The following is a 25,438-nucleotide window of genomic DNA, read 5'->3' on the forward strand; positions in this document are numbered from 1 at the left end:
CTGACATCTTCCTATTTATAGATTTATGTTTTATATTAATGGAATTAATTATAATCATTAAACTATTTGAGATGTTGCGAAGTAAAACATTTCAAAAAGGATCCATTCAGATGGTTGTTTGTTCTCTAAAAGGGGCTGAGTTTCTAGAACCATTCATGTGTAAAAGGCTTTGTTGATTTGTTCTGAAATCTTCCTGAAGATTTATATTTTTATATTTCTGACTGAATGTACTGCAGAGCTCTATTTTTGATGACATCATAACCTGCTTCGGTGCTGACCAATCAGAGTGCAGCAGTTGTACCGCACACTGATTTAAAAAAATAAAACATTTGACTGAATTTTTGACTCGTGGTGTTTCAAAAAACAGTTTTTAAGAATAATAAATGTGTCCAGAAGCCCCGCCCTCCTCCGCTGTCTGTCACTCCGTCAGCTGAGGCTTGGCTCTCTTGGCTGCGGGGGCTTCACCTGTTCAGGCATTTGTCACTCATTAACCAGCTGCTGTCCTGTCTCAAGTGAGGAATCGCTGCTGTTCTTCACGGTGTAGATGATCCCACTCGCCGTCTTCCTGCTTTCTGACAACAACAAACACCACAGAATCAAAATAAGTTTCAGAAACAAATAAATTTTCCATCGTCCAGCTTTATTCACAATAACAGTATTTACCTGTACAGTATGCAGGAAGTGTGTTGGGACAGAAGAGGATGTACCAGGGACGTCACTAGGATTTAAAGACAGGGGGTGCTTAGCCCGCAGCGTATTTGTAACTTGTGTGTGCAAAATCTTTTGTTACTGTATTGGAGATACACTTATGTCAACAACCAGTCAAGAAACCAAGATGTTAACAAGTGAAAAGTGACAGACAAATCCTCTTCTTCATTTCAATCAGGAGAGACTTCCTTGCAAATATGAACTTGTTTATTGTACCGGACAAAATATGAAAAATGAAATGTGCAAAGTCTCTGGAGATTAGACTCCATTGAATCCATATGTTATGAAAGGGGTAGTGAACCCAAACATATCCCCCGATGGAGTCCAGACTGGTGGTGGTGATGAAGGCGCCCAGGAACCAATCAAGATTGCCATTCAGCTGACGATCCCCAGAGTACGTGGGTGAGACAACCGGTGGTTGAAGGGGAGGAGGCGGGACGCACTCTATTCCTGAAACAACAGCTGACAACCGCAGAGGAGAGAGAAGATTTCAAACAGGACATCATGCTGTGATTGGCTTGTGATACATGGCTGAATCGGATTGGTTTAACTAACAATGAAACAGCTGAATCCGATTGTCTGCTGACAAGTGAATGCCATGGAACAGCTGATCAATTAGGAGTGATGAAAAAAGAAATTTGAAGCCCTGTAAGAACTTACGCTGAGCTTCATTTCTACTCTGTTCAACAACAGTTACTGTAATGTTAGCTTTAAGACACATCAAAGCTGCATGGGGGAATGTACTTAGGCCAGACTTTGCTCCTGATGAGTTCTTCTGTAAGCAATGACTTAAATGCTATCTGTCTGCTCATGTAAATGTGTAATAAAGTAATAGCATAATATATCTAATTCCTCTCTCTATAAGATGAGTTGTCCAAAGAATGCTATTTAATTACACTAATTACTGTAACTGCGCTGTAGATTGGTTCAATCAGTCATTTTGCTGTGTAGTTTGGCTTGCAGTATAACCCAAGAACCAGAATTTTAAGGTTATAGTGAAATTTGACAACACAAGTTTGAGCGTTTCTCAAATAAAGATAATTTATTCTGCCAAATGATGTATACAATGTATGACTTAAATCAACAATGATTGATATTTATAAAGCTATTGATAAGGATCCTATTTAAAGTGGCTACTGTCTAAATATAATAACCTGATGGGGGAAGGAATCAAATATTTGGAGTAACGATTACTGTATGTATGTACTGTATGTAGGATTGCTTTCATTTTATTTTTACATGTGTATCTGTGGGCATATGCTCATGTTTGGCCTAGCCTACAATTAAGCAACATCTACATATTTATTTAATTTATCACAGCCAATGAATGCAGAAAGTTAAGCTGGTCAGAATATAGCTAGCATATATAATAAATATAATGAAATGATTTAGTTTAGGCTATGCCTCAGTGCCTAGACCTACCAACAAATGCTTATTGTTAGAAGAAAACCAAACACCCCACATTTCCTTAGACCTGTAGACCCACTGACATATATATATATATATATATATATATATATACATATAATGGACTAACAGATCCCCGGATATCTGGACGGAGACCAGTGAAGGATATTAGAAGCACTTTTCCGGTGATGGCTGAGCGTTACTGAGCAGCCTCCAACTGAGCTTGAAGACGTAGATGTGGCGTGAGCAACCTGTCTGAATAGATAATAGTCAATAAACTAATCTCAATCATTCCCAATCTTGCAGAGACAGAGAGCGTAGGTATATGTAAGGAGATAACATGGGCTTATTATGACTTATTTTTGACTCTTTTCGACATACTATATACTATGAACTTTTTTCGACATACTTTAAAAAAAATGTTTTCGACATATATACTAAGACTTTTTTTCGACATACTATACTATGACTTTTTTCTACATATACTGCAACTTTTGTCACCTTTTCGACATACTAGACTATGACTTTTTGTCAATTTTTTTCGACATACTATACTATGACTTTTTGTCAATTTTTTTCGACATACTATACTATGACTTTTTTTTGACATACTATACTATGACTTTTTGTCAATTTCTTTCGACATACTATACTATGACTTTTTTTCGACATACTATACTATGACTTTTTGTCAATTTTTTTCGACATACTATACTATGACTTTTTTTCGACATACTATACTATGACTTTTTGTCAATTTTTTTCGACAGACTATACTATGACTTTTTATGACTTTTCTACATACTATACTGCAACTTCTTGTCTCGCCTTTTCGATGACTTTTTTTTGACATACTATACTATGTCTTTATTTCCAACATAGTATACTATGACTTTTTTTGACATACTATACTATGACCTTTTTTCGACATAAATCACTTTTTTTTCGACATACTATACTATGACTTTTTTTTGACATATTACTATGGTTTTTTTTTCCAACTATTTTCTACATACTATACTATGACTTTATTTCCAACATACTACAGTACAAGCCAAAAGTTTGGACACACTTTCTCATTCAATGTGTTTACTTTTTATTTTCATGACTATGAACATTGTAGATTCTCACTGAAGGCATCAAAACTATGAATGAACACATATGGAATTATGTACTTAATAAAAAAGTGTGAAATAACTGAAAACATGTCTTATATTTTAGATTCTTTAAAGTAGCCACCCTTTGCTTTTTATTAATAAGGGGAAAAAATTCCACTAATTAACCCTGACAAAGCACACATGTGAAGTGAAAACCATTTCAGGTGGCTACATCATGAAGCTCATTGAGAGAACACCAAGGGTTTGCAGAGTTATCAAAAAAGCAAAGGGTGGCTACTTCGAATAATCTAAAATATAAGACATGTTTTCGGTTATTTCACACTTTTTTTGTTAAGTACATAATTCCATATGTGTTCATGCATATTTGTGATGCCTTCAGTGAGAATCTAAAATGTAAATAGTCATGAAAATAAAGAAACACATTGAATGAGAAGGTGTGTCCAAACTTTTGGCCTGTACTGTTTACTATGACTTTTCTTCGACATACCATAAATATTTTTTTTTTCGACATACTATACTATGACTTTTTTTTATATACTATGCTATGACTTTTTTCAACATACTATATATCAATTACTATATTATGACTTTTTTTCGACGGACTATACTATGACTTTTCCCGACGTACTATATTATGACTTCTTTTTCAACTTTTTCAATAAAGTCATAGTGTAGATGTCGAAAAAAGTGATATTTTTTTAATATATCATTATTACAGTTCCAAGAAGTGTCACAATCAGACTCAGTCCATTTTCACTCGCGGCCATAAACCAAAACCTGTACGGACAAATGTCACTGTGTCATAGCTGTTAAGTTATCTGGAATATCTGGTGGTTTAATGCCAATAGTAAAGTAATTTTTCTTTAACGCTTTAGTGTGTAACTTTTTTATATTAATGCACGTCCGTTAAATTCAAGGCATTGCCAAATGAGTTGATACAAAGCTAATTAAGACTATCAGCTCCACATAATTCTCTCTGTATTTCTCAGTATGGCTATGTTCAGAAACATCCATGGACTTGGCGCAGAAAATCGAGCAAAGATAATTACCAACTGTGTGTAGGAGGGGTTGGGGGGGCTGTACGATCACGGAATGCTTGTATCATGTGGATGCCGCAAAAGTTTTGTTGTCATTACTTAGAATTCATCATGGGGGCGACAGAAACTACGCACTATAGCTTTAAATTAACTTATAATTTTACAACAGCTTGTTAAAGCAAAAATGAGCAACTTAACAGAGAAGCCAGACTCAACAATGTATTTAAGCAAAAAAATACAACAAGCCCTGAACACCAGCTCTCCAGCTGACAGCAGGAAGACAGACAGTTTCTATCTAATCTTTACATTATGTATTATTACTCACTACACAACACACAAAACATGGATTTATTCTTTAAACTCAAATGTGTGATCTCAAACCCCACATACCTTTAGAATTCATTGTTACATCCGACCCACAAATATATTTTACATTTACATAGTCATTTGTTTTAGATTAATTATTTGTATTAACTTTATTTATAATACACCTTCAAAAACCTAGTTTACAAAGTGCTTTGACAGACAAAGCAAGGCAAAAGCAGGATATGATATTATACATTTAATTTTCTAGCAAGATCAAAATCAGAGCATAAAAACTGTCAGCTTCAGTCATTTTTAATTTTTTTCGACAAGACAAGAAACATTAGAAGATATGAACAAAGTTCCCCGGCTGGGATGGAACCAGTGACATTGCAGTTACAGGATGTGGTGCCTTTACCGGCTGCCCAGACAGAGGGCCTAATTTACTAACACTAGCGCAGTTGGCGCTGCGTCTTTTTATGCGAGTTCGGTAATAGCGCACGCTATGCTTCCACATTTTGCGTAGTATTTATCAACCGCGGTACTTGTGCTATGATATGGCTGAGTGCAGACTGCGATATTCCCACTGCCGATGCTATGACTGTTTGAAATGATCCTGCTGCCAATATTTGTAATGTAGCGAGGAGTTTAACAACTGCTGGAATGGGATGTGAACACCGAGTGGGAGATTCAATTTCATCTTTGATTTCTTCCAGTAACTCTAATATTGCATGGCTGCTTGATCTGTAACGCTAAATGATGTTGTGTTCCCTGACAAAGTGTGATTCTTATGTTAAAAACATTTTCAGCCTCGCCTATGTCTTCGTCTTGCTCAAATCACTGTTGCCATTTCACCAGCGGCATAAAAGTCTACGAGGAAACTCGATTGCGGCTGGTTTAGACCTGCTTTTAAGATGCGGAGAATTTCCCCCGCAGAATAGAGACGCGCTCTTACTGACAGTCTTTGTAAATACCACGGAATATATAATTAGGCGCACTTTGCGCTTATCCTCCCACCATTTTGGGTGGAACTCCCACTTTCCCCACGACCCTCCCACGAACGCATATTGAAAGCGCAACTTGTCTCTTCTCGCTCATGTGGCAGACAATCTGCGATTTTACCCAAGTGCGCCCTGTTTGTAAATAGCCCACATCGGTTACGTCCGTCTTTGCGACCAATTAGCGCCTGGAAACAGGCGCAAATGGCTTGATAAATCTAGCCCAGAGAGTTTAAAGAGAGGCGGATGAATGCAAATGCTTCTGTTCTAATCTGCAAGGAGAAAGCTGCTGATCTCCATAAATAAAGTCTTAACCCTTGTGCACCCTTAACTAAAAGTCCCTCTGGTGTCATTTACAGGACAAAAATATCCCCGTGAATAACTGTCATAAACATATTATACAAAAGTATTATTTTCCACTTTCACTGAGATAAATCTTTTAACCCACATCAGTCGTTTCATAACTAACAAAGATTCATTCTGTAAATGCCAGATTATTTTCATAAAGTCACTGTTCTTTTTTTTTATGAGAAAAACACAAACAAACAATCTAATATTTTCAGTATACTTATAGCTAGAGGGAAATTTCTTTTTCGGTTTTTCATAGTCTGGGGTGAGTCAGTGATTAGCAACATTGATTTTTGTGAAATTACATTTTTTGCACAGTATCAGATTGAAAAACACCCTCTTGATACCTTGATTTTTATGCATATTTATTTTGTGCGCAGTATTTAAGCATAATCACCTGTTAACTTCCCATTGACTTACATGTAAAATGCCCAATTTTTGCTTTATTTTACAACTCCTATTATCCTTCAAGGTTTTTCACCTTCTAATTATTATTTTTACCTTTTATAGACTTATCAAGATACCCCTATCAAGATGCTCCCCACCCCACCTACAAGCACACACACACACACACACACAAACACACACACACACACCTTCAAAGCTCAAAAGCCTATACTTCAACTTGTATACTGCACGTAGGAGGTATAATATATTATAATTTATTGAGTTTGAATGTGCATGGTCATGCAGGTGTATATTAGTTGATGGGTTTGCTGAAACTTTGTGTATGTATGGAAGAGAGACAGGGAGGGAGGGAATTGTGACCTGCAGTACAATATAATTTCTATCTCTCGAGCCGCCCACATGCGCAAAACGCACACACACACTTCTCCACACACACACACACACACACACACACACACACACACACACACACACACACACACACTTCTCCACACACACACACACACACACACACACACACACACACACACACACACACACACACACACACACACACACACACACACACACACACACACACACACACACACACACACACACACACACACACACACACACACACACACACACACACACCACTCTGACATCCTCAAGTGAAAACCAGGAAAACAGCATGTATTTGGCCCATAGGGTACACTTGGAAAATGGCTCAATATGGTGGAAAATAGTAAAAAATACTAATTTGAAGCCAGGGCTTTAGATTGAAAGCCTGATATAATAGAATGCAGGATTTTATTCTGCACTGACCATGGGATCAAAAAATGTGGTTTTAATGGGTTTCAATGGCACATTTTTATCCTCTAAGGGTTTGAGTGTCTATATTTTGATTACACTGTTTATTTTTTACTTTTTTATAGGATCTGAGGTTGAGCTTTCAAACCAAGTAAAATCTCACACCCTTACCAAAAATCATGTTATAATCATTAACACAGCCAAAATTATCAACAAAAACAAAAGTGAAAAGGACAAAAATGTCCCTAGTGAGGCACAAGGCTTAAGCTGTATTATTCTACTAAACATGCTGCATTAAGAGAAGAGGAGAGGGAAAGATGACACACTGGAGTTTATATTTCTCACTGTAGGAGAGAACAACCTTAACCGTGGTAATTTGAGGTTGAGAGCCCTGAATTACAGGCTACAGACGTTTCAACATACAGATTTATGTTCAGTTTTTCGTGACTAAGTTAGTTACTACCGTACATTCATGTTTTGGATCTTGCTAATAAGTGGAAAGCTTTGAATTGGCTGGCAATTAAATTATTTTAAATCAATATTTTGTGTCAAACCATTACAACCAAGTAGCTGTATTATAAGCAGGATTATGTACAGTGAGCTGGTCATTATTGCACATAAACCCTGACAGGGTAAATGGAGACCCCAGAAGGATTATCCCTGTACTGTAAACATGTCTACATGTAGAGGATTGTGCAGCTGAGCTGCCAGTATGTATTTACTAGCGATAGCAAACTGTATCCCTTGGGTGCCAGCCATGCCAGTACTGCTCTCCATCATGTTAATAAAAAAGTTGGAGTCTTTCTTCATGGTCTTACTAAGATCATTTGTCTCCCATCAGGGATCAGCTCTACACTTGGTACAAAGTGCTGATGGTGCAACTAAGCACTTACCACACTCAGTTTCAGCTTTCTTTTACTTCATATCATTTTATACTATACTAAAAAGAAACCATTTTATTACAAGATACAATGGTAAGGGAGTCAAACAGCAAAATGGTGTGTCACAGGGAAGCTCATGGAACCATCCATTATTCCAAAAGCCACAAATAAAAAAAATAGCATTTGTCCTGCTATGATTGTCAGACAACAAAGATGTCACCATGCAGAGAGCCTGAATTCAAAAGCATCACTGTGTTTCCAACAACTTTGTTCATCAGCTGGAGCTCTCTGCAAGCTGCTTTCAGTGTCTTCATTTACATACAAGTCATTTACATAAGCGTTCACACTATTAGCAAGTATGTGAACAGTTTTTCCTTTTTAGAATCGCTCTCTCAAAGAATCAAATAAAAGTAGCATTCAAAATGTTAAAGGATAACCATGGTATTTTTTCAACCTGGACAACTATTTTCCTTTGTTTTGATTGATGGGAACAATTTTTAAAATTGGTCCAGTATTAAGCAAGACTGCAGCAGCAAAACAAGCTGCAATTTAACATTAATGGGCAATAAAATTGCTTGTTTTACCACTGACAAGCTCTGATTATTATTTTAAGTGTCTGACAACATTATGGAAAGGATCTCGGATAAAAATAAAAAATAAAAAAAAAAGTAGGCTGCATGTGCAAACAAATCCCCAGCATCCCCACAAGAATAAAAGTTGATCCACTGTTTCACGAGCACAATGGGATGTGCAGTGCCCTGCCTCCTCAACAGCAGGCGTGATTGTTGGGTTCAGGTGTGAGGTCAGCACTTCTTCTCTGCTGTGATCAAACTGGACATATGTTGTAGGGGACAGATGGTAGCGATGGGAAATATTCTCATGTTAACATACAAACGTTCACATCAAGAAGGTTGTTGTATCATAACAAAGCTGGTCATAATATAAATACCTTGCGTTGATGATACAACACTATATTCAATCAATAAGTTTATTTACATTGAATTACAGTCTTTGGATGTGTCCATGTTTGTTGGGTTGTTGATATGAGCAATATATAAGAATAAAAACTGAGTTTAGGTAAAAGTTTGTCATCTATGTTATCCATTGTTATTAATAAAAAGGATGTTCTAGAATAAAAGATGCTTGCGCATCGGGGCGAGCTCTAGCTCACACAGTAGTAAAAATAAGTCATAATTATAGCTGCTCTGCAGCGATGGTCGGGGCTAAGCATTTCAAATTCACAGGGAAGGTGTCCAAAGTACAATGACTGATTTTGCGTAAAATGTGACATTGTGACCATTGAGCTTTGAACTCACAATCTTCAGGTCCAAAAGCAAATGTTGAGCCCAGTGAGCTATTATCCAGATTATAATTCCTATTTTATTAAGTCAGCCTGGGTTGACTCAATAACATGACTTTCCTAAACTGGACTGATTGTTAATCAAGTGTGTTAATACAGTCACACATTTAAAATACGTAGGGCAGTTGTCCACAGCACAATGCCTGATTAGATATACGTATAATTATCCTGCAACACCAGGTACTCAAACTCCGGACCTTTGAGGCCGTAGGTAGTTTCTGATCTCAGGGAGCTACTATCTGGGTGATGTCAAGGTAACATCGCAACGGCTAGTAGACAAGGAGCAGGCTTGCATGAAAATGCTGAATTGTAAACTGCTGTAAAAAATTCATTTCTCATTAGAAAATTCTGAGAATGTGTACTTGGTTAAGACAACATACGGTCATTTATTTTCACAAAGCTCAGTAAATGCCAAACTGATGTTTAAAGATGCTCCATTTTGCATTGACTGCAAAGTGTAGATGAGGACACAATTCAAAATAAATAAATTAAAATTCACTTTTTGAGATCAAACTCTGAAATTGTGCACACCAAATCTACAGTGATCTTTGAATGTTGTGATTTTTTTTCCATGAAAATCAAAGATTTAGTTTGGAAGAAATTTTGGAAGGATTTTTTTATACAACTGTATGCAGTGAAATGTTTTAATGCACTGTGGGCTAAATTTTGGTAAATCAAAAATTTGAATGGGAAACTTGTGGACGACAGTCTGGGGATGAAGTTCCCCAAATTTGGTGTCAATTGAAACAAAAATGTGGGAGTTGATAGGTTTAAGAAGTTTTGCAGTTTTTGCAAAAAGTAGAGTGATGGACTTCAAAATTGCTACTAGGTAACAGCGGAGCATAGTTTCTGTTCTATTGGGGCTAGAGTTTGGCATAAATTGCGACGTTGTAGCATGTACAGGTGATTTGTTATGAATGTTTTAAGTTTAGAATTTTAGATGGCTATAGCCATCAACATCATCATCATCATAGCGCCACAGCTTCGCTGCTCGGCCCCTAATAAGCATAGAAAACAATTTAAAGCAACCACGCAAACTATTTATTCCACAATCAGAGCATATTGGGGTATGTCCCCCTCACTCAAACTTGAATTTGTGCCCAGGCTGGCACAGTAAGCAAACAATGCCAGTCCAGTAGCAGGCTGTTTCAGCTTCGGCTGAGATGAGCCCCAGTTGAATCAGATGGTAAGTGAACAGACGTGTAACCATTTAAAAGTGCTTGTGCCATTTCCTTTTCATTCCCTGAAGGCAACACTCCTCTGCACTTTATGAACAGTCCAAGAAAGTCAAGCATACATCTTTTTCATTAGTACAACCATACTTGATAAAGGCACAGAGCCAAAGAAGAAACAGACTCCTGAAGGTAAGAAGTCAAATTAGAATAGAATCTTTTATTTCTTTTACAAATACTTTTCCACAACATGTAAATGCATCAGACCAAATCTCTGTCTCTCACACACTCACACTTCGAATATACATCAGGAATTTTATGAAAAACAATTACCCACAAGAACACAGCGCAAATCGACTTTCATACAAATCAATGAAATTTGAAATCACTCATGCTGTAATACAATTGGGATTGCAAATACACCAAAATATGAGTTTATCTAAAGATGAGATTTGAAATGTGGACCACCAGTGTTGACTTCAGGTCAAACATTGACCAGTTTTCAATTTTTGTTTTATATCAGAAAATATGGGACGTAGAAATAAGCGCTGAAAATGTGTAGAAGAAAAATTTAACAATTTAAAACGTTGGAAAAAGCAAAAAAAACAACCTTTTTTCCAAGGTTGACGGGAAGACAACACAAGGGTTAAAATGTTCCAATAGGAATTCGGAAAGACTGCTTTTAAAGCGCTCACTCATTTCAGTATCTGTGGCAGATATTACAGACAACCTTGGGCTCTGACCACCACTGCTTTTCAATCACAGGGGGGCCTGGCCAGACAGATCAATGACAGAAGGCCATAGGAGATTCTACAGCTCTTGTCGTGGCCTACACACCACCTTAATTGGATGGTACATGAGTTTTGCTGAATAGTGGGCCCGTTTTCCCCATGCACAATCGATGGCTTGTTCTCTGCTGAGCTGCCCAGACGGCTCTAATCAAATAGCAAACTATATCCTTGAAACTTCTGGATGATTGAATATTTCCTGCTATGAAATGTGGTCTTCAAATGTAAAGATATACTGTTCTGAAAAGCTGTCAGGTCTGATATTACACACATTCAGATTTTTCTACATTCAGGGTGTAAATATGGAAAACGTGACAGCGCTGATGCTTAGTCAGAAGGAAAAAAGGTTTGAATCCAGGGCGCAAGTCTGGTTTATGATCAGGCTTTCAATTGTCAAAATCCAACCTTCAATGTGTTGTTTAACAGACTAACTAAATGACATTACTGCCTTAATGATGAACAGTCTGTCACTAACCATAACAGAATCATAGCCAAAAGAAGCAATAGGTAGGAATTTGCTGCCCATAGCACAAAATAACCATCATTTATGCGTTAATGGACAGTCTTCGGCAGAGACTGATGTACTGTATGCAGGAGGAAACAACTTTTGTTGATGCAGTTGTGTTCTGATGGAGGTTGATCGAGGTCTCTGCTTAATTAAATCCTGTTTAATTCACATAGATATTAAAGTAAAAATCCAGTTTTTCCTCAACTTCCATCATCAATTATCTGTAAGCCATATTACAACCTTGGAAAAATCAATCCATCTCTTGTTTCAAAGTGCTCTTAATTAATACACACATGCACACACAGACGCACACATTCACAATACATGCACACTTTTGGTTAGCTTGGAGTAGGCTACGTTACCACCTAAATTATCCGATAAAAATCTCTACTTGATGTGATGAAAATTAGAAATAGTTTTTCATGTGTGCACATCCATACCATCCAGTGTATCTTATTCTGATCTATCATCTTAATTGATATCGTTTCTCAGTGCAATCAGATTAAAAGTAGTGCAGTGTTTGTCTTCTTAAGACTTTCTTCCCCTGTATCCTGCCGAGACAAATTCTAATATGATTTTTTTTTTTAAAGTGCTTTCTTTGCATCCTATATTTTGTTCCAAAAATGTAATCTAGAATTTAAATTCAAACTATTAAAAGGTGGTTTTATTACTGTACTGTAACTAGAGGACTAACTATATGAACAGAAAATAATGCGCAATGCAAAAAAGGCAAAGTTTAAACTTTAAACTTTTGCTTTGAATAGATCATAAAGAGAAAGTTAAAACATAAAATGTTCCTCCCAACACCCCTCTCTGGTTTCTACAGTCCTTAGCAGTTTTCATTCACCAAGCGTGAACCGTTGATGCCACGGTAGGTGACTCGGCTGGGACGGACCAGCACACCGTAGCCAGGTCGACAGGTGAAGTAACGGCGGCCACCCACAGAGCCGTCATTCTTGCCCTTGGGGCTTCGGAGCTCCAGACCCAGCCAAAGGCCCGGGGCAAAGTCTGCTGTGCCCAGGTAACGTATGAATGCCATGTCATTGGCACTGCTGAGCAGGACCTGCATGCCCACATGGAGGCAGACCTGTCCGTCCGAGCTGGGCAAGGGGCCGGACCCTGCTGTGCTCCTGGGAACACCGCCGATACCACCAGTTAGGGTGTTCCAGCGCCGGCGGTGAGGGTTGGAGCGACTTCTTTTTTTGTATTTTGTTTTGGATGAATTGTGGCAACACAGAGAAAAATACAGCAAGGAAGATTTATGAAAAAAGGTATACAGTGTGAGAGGGCATCTCCAAAGTAAGTGGAAGATTGATGGCAGCTTAATGTTGGAGAGATTGATCTTCAATTCCATTTTCACTCTCATTCTGACCACAATCATGCATTGGCCATTTAAAAGAGGAACCTTTGCTGACTAATACCACTGCTTCTTATCAGTATTTATTCTACCACTGCCTAGGATAAAGTTGAAAAGCTTTGGGAGGATGAAATGTGAGGGCTGAGAGGAAAGAGAGCCACACCTGGTAACAGGACTTCTTCTGCTCGTCTCCTTCGGGGTGGCGATGGCCGATGATGTGCTGAAACTGCGACGGATTGTCCCTGCACGGCAATCACAAGAGTCAAGTACTCCCACATAGATTCTTGTATAAGAATGACTTCACAAGCACTCACAGCATAATATATGCAAAGACATATCTCAAATAAATGTCAGTTGAAGCTTGCAATGAAGGTAGAACTCTCACCGCTGAAAGGATGACTGAGGCGAGAGGAGGAGAGCTCTGAAAGGCAATCAACAGATCCATGGATCCTGTGAGTAAAAAGAGAGAAAGAAACATGCAAGTGACACACGGTGATATATCTCTATTAATTTAGTAAAAATTCTTGTTGTTTCTTCATTGGGTTTTATGAGACAACCTACTGTACAAGTTGACTTATGCTCAATCATACTTAATATAATCAACAGAGAATTAATGTAGATTTGAAAATTTATTAAATAACGCCACCTATCTGTAACATTTTAAAGAAAAAAAATGAATGAGTTAAATGGGCTTGAATCTGATGATGGCCCCCTCTGACAACAGCAACAAGGGGGGTCGGGGGGGGAAGAACCTTTCTGCTGCCTGCACAAGAGTGCCTGTCTTGTTATTGATGTTTTCCTAAGCCACTATGTGACTATAATACTGTTAGAGTTCTGAAACCCATAAAGAGGGAGGCTGCCAATGTCGAGGAATGAGCAAAAAGGCATTTCTTGTTTTCTAAAAGGGAGAAATAGAGAAACAAAAAAGGCGGGGGGCATAAGAAAAACTGTTTTCCTAATGTGTTATGATAGCTACTGACAAAAGAAAAGAGAAGGAGAAACAAGTTGCTGGATGGAAGGAAGGAAACCATGTGCTGAGATGAGCACACCATGTGCCTTGGGGTTAATTAGGAAAAAAAGGAAAGGGACATGCATAGGGCATGGCAAGAAAACCCAGGAGCTGACTTTCTAAAAAGCAGATTTTATCTTGTGGAAGACGAAAACAGTGGGATAAAAGAAAGACTGGAAGAGAAGAGGAAATCTCTCCTCTGAATAGTGCATCTGCATCTAGATGAAGCACATGCAGCAGTGGAAGGTGAAGAGACTAATTATACCTAGGTATAAAAGGTGGAATGTGTTAATTTACCCAGCAATCCCTCTAATCTGAAGAAACTCGCTCCTTTGAAATAAACACAACCCATATTGATGTCAACTGCTTTGTAAACTGTAATGGCTTTTATTCAGTTATGAAATTTTACACTTGAGGCATTGTGCTATTAATGTGCCCTCTAATAAAAAAAGTCAGTTGTTATTCACTTGTAGAAAATGTGGGCAAAAACAATGTCTGGCAGTGAATAACTTTGTAGCTTGTGAATTTGTATGTCAGACAAGTGTTTTCATATGCCCAGGATTAAATGATCTCCATAAATAGTCATCTTGGCAATTGATACATCTGTTAAGTCAAGACTCTTTTGTTGTGCAAGCCCAATCTGATGTACAGAAATATTGTGGCCTCTCATGCAATTTGCCTTTGTTAATGCACTTTTTGAACAGGTCAAAATGGTTGCCATGTGGGAGTATTTTCTCATGTTTGCATAACATACGTGAGAACAGGGCAAATACAGTAGCTGTAAAACAGAACTGTAAGAAGAAGAAAAAGGTTTAACAACCCACTGCACGCCTACATCCAAACACCACCGTCCAAATTTAAGTTATGCTAAGTACATCATTTAGCAAACCATGAAAACTCCTTTAATCTGAATCTTGAATGAAAGAGAAAACATATTTGGCACCAAAGATGGCCCCATGTTGTTGTTCTACTAATTCAGCTATACACATGGCCATGATAGTTTTGGTTGAGGACACTTAAAGGGAAATTTCCCCGCTGGAAAGCTGAATATATCTTTAAATTGGGTCACTTATGTAGTAGAAATGTGAAAAGAAAATTGAAATTGGTGCCTTCTAGGCCAAGATATGGATGAAAGACACCAAATCCCAGAATGCACTTGCTTTGCTGCTGTATGAGGCCACTCCCAAGCCACGCCTGCCCTTTACAGACAGACAGTGAGACGATCAACTCAACAAGTGTGTTTTATTGTCATTTCAACCATATACACGAAAAAACGTTTCATTGTGGCTCAAGTGGTGTTACACATTTACAGAGCTGCCAACTTTTCCCCAAACCTTGGAGTGAGATTTGGTGGGGCGAATCCAAAGTTTTTCTACGTACAAAGCAAATGTCTTTGGCTCATTCAGCATCATTACTGTCAGGGTTTAAATTGTGATTTGTTATGTGGTGGGGTTCTCCCTAGGGGGGTCCGGGGGTATGCTCCCCCGGGATTTTTTTTGAAAATAAACCATTAAATGGCACTTTCTGGAGAGTTTTGTGCAAAGAAATGGAGAAATCGAGTCTTACATGATATGTGCAAAACTGCAAAATTTGCATTGTTGTAGTCTCAACAGGTATTAGGGCATTTAGCATTTACATTACTGTTAATCAGTCATCACTTGATGATACACATTGTATTACCTTGTTATGATATAAGAAGTGACCCATACAATGTGCCAAACATAATGTGCTACATGAAGAGACAGTGCAGCATATGACAGTAGCAACAGCTGAGAAGATTTGCGTCTGTGGTGACACACACACACACACACACACACTTCTCAGTGTAGGGACCAGGGACCCAAAGTTAAATTAACATTGGTCTACCAAAGGGATCTACTAGGACCACTGAAATTCTAAAGAATGAGAACCACTGATTTACATACATTCTAATCCTTTAAAACTAAATAAATAGAAATAACCATTTTTTGGGTACCAAGGGGACTGGTGGCCAAAGACCAAATGTCATTAGATTAGGCAGTGAGGGAAAATCATTCTTCAAACAAGGCCTCTCCCCACCAAAAGGTCCAGCAGAAACTAGACTGAAAAATACCAACAGCAAGACAAAAGACACAACATGGCTCATTTTGTGCATGTGTTATAGCCTTTCTCAAACTTTTTTTTGTGCCAAGGCCCAGTAATGTTTGGCCCTTGTCCTCTGTGCCCCACTTAATGTAATTCTTTTGGAAAAAGAAAGACTATTTTTTCATTTTATGAAACATTTAATGTATTATTTACAGTTACATTTAGAGATGCACAGAGGTGAGCTGGCACAAACATCTGGACCAGTCACAGCTGCATGGCCTGGCAACCAAATGGCATCGGTTTTGTTTCCAGATTTTGTGAGGAGACATAATTTTGAGCATTAAACACTGGATTTTTCTATTTCTACCCTTTTCTACATCAATTAATGCTGGAAACAATTGAAAATATATAAAAATAAGGCCCTCAGGCATTCTGTATTACTTCAACTATTCTCTAGTCTAGTACATCAACTTTTTCTATTTTAACGTCATGTCTGCTGAGTCAATAATTTACTCTTCCCTCCTCTTTTGAGTCTTTTTCTGGGGAAGTAAATCTATGTAAATGTGCATGTGGCACTTATTCATGTGAATCATACATTAAGTCATTTTAATTAATTTATAAACCCCTGGACTTCAATAGCTCAGATGTGTTACATCAGATTTTTTTTTACAACTTTGTGCACATTCAAAATAAACCTCCTCCCATCTGTGTTCTCCGAAATTTGGAGAGTTGTAATATAGTCTGCTGTGCATGTTATTGCTCTGCTGATAGACAGACACAGAGACCCATTTGGGTCTCTGACAAAGTGTAGAGGCGGCTGTACGCTGCTCTTCATCAGAGGTAGAGCACGGACGCACCGCGTCACTGCCCACATCAGAGCGAGTCCACTACAATTAACTGAAGTTGCTACACTTACCAGCCGCGCTGCTCACCTCTGAGAGAGTGGACACAAAGCGACGGACGGGTCTGTAACCGGGGATTTCCACTGCATGCGTAACCGCTGCGGACCGGCTCCGCTGCGTGTCTGCTGCGTGCTCCGCCGTCCGTCAATCCCCACCAGGTCCGGATTTGTTGCGGAACGGCTGCGGCCGTGACTGACAGCTGTAGTCACAAGGACCCACAAGTTCTCGCGAATTCACGTAGATTATAACCACAAAACCAACAACAGTTTGTTTCCATTCAGAGGACTAGAGGGGAAACGACTATGTGCTGTGTTTTCAAGGTGTAGTACAGGGAAATATGATCCGCCGTGAGCACGGTGTATTTTATTTTGAAAATTAACCGGATATTTATTTTGTTTCTGTGCTCGACTTCCTGTCCCGCACTATCTGCCGTGTGCTGAATTGCTGCGGAGCTCTCCGTCGTCCGTCAAAAATAGAAGCTCTGCGTATCTGCTGCGGACTGACGGAACTGGGACGGAGTCGGGACGCAGACGTTCCGCAGTCAGTGGAAATACACACATTGACTTTAATGGAAACCTAATGACTCCGTTTACGTTCCGGAGACGTTCCGCATCCGTTCAGCATCCAGTGGAAATTGCCGGTAATACTCAAAGCATACCTGAAGCCGGGGGAATGTGCCTGGTATTGCTCATGAAGAAATGTTCTCACATTTGTGACATTTAAAAAATAAAATAAAAAACCCTCTCACCGTCTCTGAAAGCATAACTCGTCGATCACGAGCGGCTCGACAGGTAGCTCTATAGATAAACATAAACTCATCTTTCAGGCATTTGACCGACCGTATTGTGATATTTTCTTCAGTTTCTTCCAGTTTGTTTAATGAGCGGACACTTGCAAGCACGATTGGTGAACAGATGGCTGGCTAGCGTTAGCTTTCCACCGGCACACTCATTCAACGCTCCCCACTGATGAGGTCATTTTACCGGCCAGAGGAATTGAGCACCGCCGCTGGTCTCCGTGCAGGCAAAGCTTGCGTAGTGTGTGGAGTATTGCGTCCGTAATAAAGTGTCCTGCATATTCTCCGATGTGTTCCAATGTATCCCGGTGGTACACGTGGTTTGAATGCACATAATTGTTGTTCTAAAATTTCCAAGACTGTATGGCTGCAGCCTGGAGCGTCCCATATCATGCCGTCCCGTCTACTTTTCAAAATAAAAGCTTGCATCCCAAAATTTCCGTCGGGATGAACAGTTTCTGCTCCTGCTGAGAAGCTAAGCGAGGATTCAAGATGGCTGACACTCGTTTTTTCCTCGGCAATCTCCGGAAAAAGCTGACAGTCCAACCCCCTTTGGGCTATGCGGAAGTGGCTCCTAATACACAATGAATACAGGCTGTAGTCTTTTGCCTCTGGGCAAAAAAGCCTCAGATGACGCAAAAATCGTCATTTTGCGGGTTTTTTTTCAGACCCTCAATACAGAGATCTCCCCTCTCAGGGGGACATGAGGGAGGGAAGCATGGTCATTCAAAAATACTACCGGGGTTCTACTGATACAAAGCTTAATGCTAATCGGTGAAGTTTCCCTTTAAAAGGTTATTTGTCCTAACACTGCCTCAGCTGAGTAATGCCACACAACAGTAACCAGGGATTTCCACCAGATGCGGAACGGCTCCAAAATGGCGGCGGAGTCATTAGGTTTCCATTAAAGTCAATGTGTGCATTTCCACTGGTTGCATAACGGCTGCATTCCGACTCCGGCACAGCTCCGGCGGTCCGCAGCCCTCCGCAGCAGATACGCAGAGCTTTTATTTTTGCCGGACGCCGGAGAGCTCCGCAGCAATTCAGCACACGGCAGATAGTGCGGGACAGGATGTCGAGCACAGAAACAAAATAAATATCCGGTTAATTTTCAAAATAAAATACACCGTGCTCACGGCGGATCATATTTCCCTGCATTACACCTTGAAAACACAGCACAGAGACGTTTCCCCTCTACTCCTCTGGATGGAAACTAACTGTTGTTGGTTTTGTGGTTATATTCTACGTGAATTCACGAGAACTTGTGGGTCCTCATGACTACAGTTGTCAGTTACGGCCGCAGCCGTTCCGCAAAAAATCCGGACCTGGTGGGTATTGACGGACAGCGGAGCACGCAGCAGACACGCAGCGGAGCCGGTCCACAGCCGTTGCGCATGCTGTGGAAATGAGTTAGACATTTGTGTATACTGACTGCTGTTTATATAATGCATTATTATGCGGTTTGTACTGGAAAAACATAGATTGGACTACAACAGGTTTGTATGTATGAGGCAACTCTATTCGGGAGTGTTGAGGTTTACTTTATCAGGACAGGTTATTTTGGCTTTTCCTTTAATGAGTCTCCCATCAGTATTTCTGACACAACCAGTCCAGCTGACAACAGTTAATGTTGGCCCAAATCTATACAACAGTGTGATTAATAGGAAAGGAAAGTAGGCAAAGTGCCAACTGTGGATTTATTTAATTGGCTGGTTTTACATTACTATAATAGGGCTCTAATATTGCCCACTGCATCTTTGTTTTTTTTAAGAATCGACAGCACAATATGTCCATACACTGAAGCAGGAATTCACCACACACACACACACACACACACACACACACACACACACACACACACACACACACACACACACACACACACACACACACACACACACACACACACACACACACACACACACATTAAGTACAGCTCATTTCTTTTCAATTTGTGATACTCACTGGAAGTAATTTCTGTGGGAAATACAAGCAAAATAGCAACTGATGTGCAAAATCTAGCAAACATCTGCTTGGATATAAAAAAAATAAATGAGAAAACGTTTCCGTTTTAATTTGTAATCACAATGTTTCAACAGTATTTGACAATTGTGAAATGTATTCACAAATCCATAAATATTTCCACATCACTGAACCATCGCATTTTTCTAAAACTCAAGTTTTAAGACAGGTTTTTATTATACATTATTACAGACATCTCGGCTGTGTTCAAAAACACACCAAAGTGAAAGTGTATAATCCAGGTTATCCTGCATTCTGGTTCTGCATGCCAATGTTTACTGTAATTATATGTTTAGCCAAGAAATACTTGCATGACCAGACCAGATTGCATACATCAGAGAGCTTATAAGAGGCTGATTAAACACCTCAAGAGACAAGTGTATTTTAGCTGAGAGGATCTTTTCAATAGAACTCCCACTAGTGTAAGATTGACTGGTCCCTATCTCAAACACAAAACACTGCTTCAGTGTCACTTTCTCACAGAGAAGATTACTAATCAAAATTTCACAGACTTGTCTTGAACTTAAGTGGCACTAGTTCTACAAAAGAAAATATTCAGTGGTTCCGTTTAGCCACTCCACACAGTATAACACTAGAGACAGTATTTTGACCAGATGAAACATTATGGCTACTTTAACATCAGATCTGTGGTCCGACCCTTTGAACAATGCCATTAAAGCCTTACACAATGTCTACGCAGGCTGCATAGTGAAAACAGCACATTAGCAGAGCAGCAGCTACAGTCCTCTGTCAGGGTCTATACAAGATGCATTCAGGCACAGTATTGCTGTATAGGTCACCTGTGTTTTGGCAGCACTCAGAGCTGAACACACAATCACTGTAGTTATGTGTGGAAAAAGGAAGAAAAGTATGGAAGCCGAAAAGATGGCCAGCCTGCATAGACAGCTGTATTGAGTAAAATATAAGTAGTATATCTGTTCTGTCATCATCATTAGACATCAGAGTGGCTTTTTCATAAAAGCCACTCCACTTACATGCCTTTGCTTCACTTGACAGATAAAACCTCAGCAGCACTTGATAATAATGGCATTTAATTAGTCTCAAAACCGATGCACATCATATAGTACATGCCACTGTCAGTGTCAACACAAAAAGCCTTCTCCCATAGCTTCGCACGCCCATTCTCTGACTCTGATTTTCTGGTTACACCTTTTTAACTCTAAATGCAGTCTGCACAAGCGAAACCCAAAGCTGAAACAGAGTAGACATTTAGAGTGGTTTATGGTTTGAATAATCAATGGAACAGGACACACCTTGGCAAAAAGAAACATCCATCAGTCACATGTTCCAATAATTTTGCTCACTTGAAAAATGGGTGGTTTCAAACGAAAAGGTGCCAAGTTGTTTACAGATCTAGATGTAAATATCTGGAAATAAAAGCTGAAATGCTGATAACTCGTCTCATATTCATATTTTGATGTCAAACCCAAATGTTTTCAGGAGAGCAAAAATAACAGAATTGACCTCACTCTTCTAATACTTGTAATTACTATCAATAAAAATAATGCTTCCATGTACTTAAAAGGTTAATGCATGCAACATCTTGAAGGTATTCTCTTATATATTCCAAACTCTTTTGTGAAAACAGAACTTCTTTAAATATCTCACCTAAAACAATGACATACACATATTCATTATCCATAATGCATATGTAAAAGGCAGGGACGATGGCGTTTGGCTCATAACTAGGTGCCACATTAAAATGACGAGTCGTGCTGGGCTAGGGCCCCAGGTTTCACATTTGACAACTCGGACTAACTTTAATCACAAGCACAGAGGACTGTTTGCCACACAGAGGGCAAAATGAAATATGTCAACACTGGCGGAAATGACACTGTCAAAAGAGCTCATTAGTGTCATCGGATGTATTGATGAGGGAAATGAAACAAACTCTGGGTTTTTGAGAGCATATTGCCAAATTCTTTAAAAATCTGCTCTGAACATACCAAATCTGTTTTTGCTTCTCTGGGTTACCACTTGCAAAAATCCATTACTAGGGACGATAAGTCACCATTAGTGAAAATACAAGCTACTTGAAAAGGTTCTGCACTCACCTTTGCACACGAGACGGAGGAGCAAAGACACCATGTTTTGGTGGGCAGCTGAAGTACCTCACTCCTCCCACTGATCCATCATTCTTACCACTTGGCTTGTCCAGTTCAATGCCCAACCAGAGGCCTGCACGGACAGAAAGAGACCAGAAATCAAAACAACTTTCAAGGGACCATTGACGGATAATCGCATATCTCCTACTAGAAGAGAGCCACATTAAAAAAGATTTAAGTCTTCAATGTTGGCAGCTGTAAAAATTAGGTGTGTTAAGACAATTACGTTTTCTGCACTGTAGTAACCAAACTGTACACAGAAAAGCTATCAGCTGTTGCATGAAAATATAGCTTCCAAATGGGTGTTGCATCATTAGATGCATGTGCCACATTAGGAAATAGACAAAATGTAAAAAATAAATCAATTTACTGTGAATTGTTCAGCAAGAAGAGCTGCTTTTGATATAAAGACACCATCCCCAACACACTGAGGCTGAGATAACAGGGGATTGCTAGCACTGATTTAAGTATCAAAGGAGTATCAAAAGGAAACCTACAACTGAAATCCCCTTAAAACATGATCCTGGGGTGTGAGATATGTTAGTACTTATTCAAACATGAATGACGCCTGGGCCGAACTACTGCCTAAAAGTACCGTGAGCGGTTTTCTGTCTGGCTCTTGCTCAGCAGCAGCTTTCTCATCTTATATAGTATCTACTAGAGGACGACCGATTAATCGGTAGGCCGATTTTTTGGCATTTTTTACATAATCGGCATCGGCCAATATCAAGCCGATTAATAGGCAGGCGCATCTGCGGGCAGCCTGGTGGTGTTGTTGTTGTGGAACACGTGTTCGACGCACGCTGCCCCGAGAGTCAATCACCAGCAGAGTGAGCAGACCTCACAGACCTCACCCAGTGCCTAAGGAAGGAGCTGTTCCTCGGAGAAAACGGTAAGGATTCAATTCTTATAAGTCCTATATATTTAATGAAAAACGTATGACATGTTACTGCCAACTTCGAGAAAAAAACATGAATAGACATGACGTTCGGCTACTTTGGATATTGATAGCTGTCATGTCATGCTGTCATGTCACAATAATTTAGCTAGAATTTTGCAATCACAGACAGTGGATCTGAGACTTTTATTATTTGTTCTGTTTGTGTGTCTATATTTGAGACGGTTGTCAACTCAATGCAGAGAAAGAAGTTGTAGTTAAAAGAGACCACCGCACCATAGGCTAGTGAAGGACTGGCTTTGCTTTGCTAGCGTCGTTGCTAGGGTTGGTACAGAGTAGACCCGCTGCTAATATGGCCCCTGTGCCTTAACGACCCGTATCTACCGGACCGAATAGCAACGCGGATTTCTGTGAATCATTTCGGTGCCACTGATATGCCTGCGTTGCTCTCTGATGCTCGAAAACGAATGTTAGAATAACAGAAACATCGCAGCATGTGACGCTAGTTAACATTACACTCGTCAGCAGCTAATGTTAGCCTACCGTTAGCTAGCAAATGGATTAAACACGATTAAAATGCTGACAGCTAAACGGTGTAAAGTGTGATTTATTTCACTGTATAGGATCCAACAGCAGTTAATGTTGCCGTTGTCTACTTGTCTGAAGAACAACACAGACGGTGCGTCGTGGTGCATTCAAAGTTGTTGTAAAATACCCTTTTGCCATGGTGGTTGTTTTTGTTGTTCAACAGCAATTTACTAGTGAAATACAGTTACAGTTATAGTTATTACATTATTATTAAATCATTTAATTTTGACCATATGGCCTAAAGTTGTTTTTCCCCCTTTTGCGATAATTAGGTTTTTTCCATTTGACTTTGTCAACAAACAAAACAAACCAAAAATACATGTTTCAGGACAGTTTTTGGGAAGATGATAGAAACGTTTTTAGCCTTGTATCACTTACAATGAACTGAATTATTAGCTGATTTATAAAACAAATGTTAGATTTTATATCTATACCTATCTATAAAATGACTTGTAGAAGATACTATACAAAAATACTAACTTAACCTTGTATTTTCCCCCTTTTTTAGTCATTAAGTCTGATGGCTGAAAAGAAAACCACCCCCTTATGGCAGCGCTTCACCCAGCCAACACCAAAACAAAGAAATGCTGCTGGTTGCTACTGTGTGTCAGCACTACTATTGTTAAAATGGTTAATTTATTTTATTGTTCTCAGATGTTTGATAAATGCTGCTAAGTGCACTAAACTTTCTCTTTTCTTTGAAAAGTTTATTTGACAAAGTTAAGTTTATTTTCTCTCTCTTTCTTTCTCTCTCTCTCTTTCTTACCTACCAGTTTTGTTTATTTATACAATATATATTTTTACATTATACATGTTTAATGTAAGTATACAAGTGCAGACTGGTGTTCAAGTGTTCAATAAATGTTTTTGTTGAGAAATTTTGTGTATCTTAAGTACTTATTAGTGTTAAATTTTATCTTTCAAATAGAGGTTAAAAACAAGCAAATATTGGCCAAATATCGGCCAAAAATAATCAGCAGCATATATCGGCCATCGGCCGACCCTAATTTCAAAAGATCGGCATCGGCCTGAGAAAACCCATATCGGTCGACCTCTAGTATCTACTGTCCAACTCAAGGTTTGCCACTGCAATGACTTGTGACTGAGTTTGCAATGCAGCTTATGCATGTTGAAAAAGAGGAGCTTAATAGAGCTTTCTTGTATACATTTCTCCCCTTTTAACTCATTCTACAATAATTATACTGCACAAAAGTTTTCATAATTCTGCAAACTATTTTAACATTTCTTGCTACAAAAAGATAGAATAGAAATTGTATATTGTAAATAGAGATTGATGTACAGTATCAACCTGAGGCAACAATGCAAGTTATACATTTGGAGACAAAACAATCCCTGATCCTGATCATTCCTTCATTCATGTCACAATGTTGAACATAAACATGTCCACTAAGTCTTTATTCTCTAGGCGTTTAAGTTAATAGTCAGCCATAAGCTTTCTTTGGTTATGTTTCAGGAGAGCCCATCCTTGGTTTGATTATCTAAATAAATAAAAGATACCTCACTTATTTTAACCCTTTAATGGCAACAAGGTAAGTTAAGCTGTGCTATCACCATCATTTTTTCAGAAAGCACCAGCTCACCAGTTTGCCATCCAATTTAAAAGTCCAGGATGTATTTAGGGAAACTGCAGTAATTGTAATTATTTATGTCGGTCCTGAAAACCGAAAGGACAGCCATGATTTACCAAAATCAATAACAAATATTTGATATGCCATGAAGGTTTTTAGGTTAGGTTTTTCCTAAACCCTAAGTACCATATACCCAACACTGATAACCTTTTCCAGAGAGTAGTTTGGTCTTCTTGGACATGTTCTTTATTGTGGGAAT

General features: G+C 39.0%; 1 protein-coding gene across 14 annotated transcripts in view; it reads right to left on the bottom strand.

Moving 5' to 3' along the window:
* Positions 1-11,107: 11,107 nt before the first annotated feature.
* LOC114546579 (CAP-Gly domain-containing linker protein 4) overlaps positions 11,108-25,438 on the bottom strand; it is a 92,453-nt gene continuing 78,122 nt past the window's right edge. For 11 of the 14 annotated variants that reach the window (XM_028565445.1, XM_028565449.1, XM_028565453.1 and 8 more), the window contains 4 exons: positions 22,054-22,177; positions 13,571-13,635; positions 13,349-13,427; positions 11,108-13,024 (listed from right to left, as the gene is read on the bottom strand). In XM_028565445.1, the coding sequence (XP_028421246.1) occupies positions 12,658-13,024; positions 13,349-13,427; positions 13,571-13,635; positions 22,054-22,177 (635 nt within the window). In that variant the 3' untranslated portion in view covers positions 11,108-12,657. Of the gene's footprint in view, positions 13,025-13,348; positions 13,428-13,570; positions 13,636-21,055; positions 21,191-22,053; positions 22,178-25,438 lie in introns of those variants that run through there. The other 3 variants (XM_028565444.1, XM_028565456.1, XM_028565457.1) reach the window with 3 other exon arrangements.

Source organism: Perca flavescens, chromosome 20 (assembly GCF_004354835.1).
Source record: "Perca flavescens isolate YP-PL-M2 chromosome 20, PFLA_1.0, whole genome shotgun sequence".
In the NCBI taxonomy this organism is placed as follows: domain Eukaryota; kingdom Metazoa; phylum Chordata; class Actinopteri; order Perciformes; family Percidae; genus Perca; species Perca flavescens.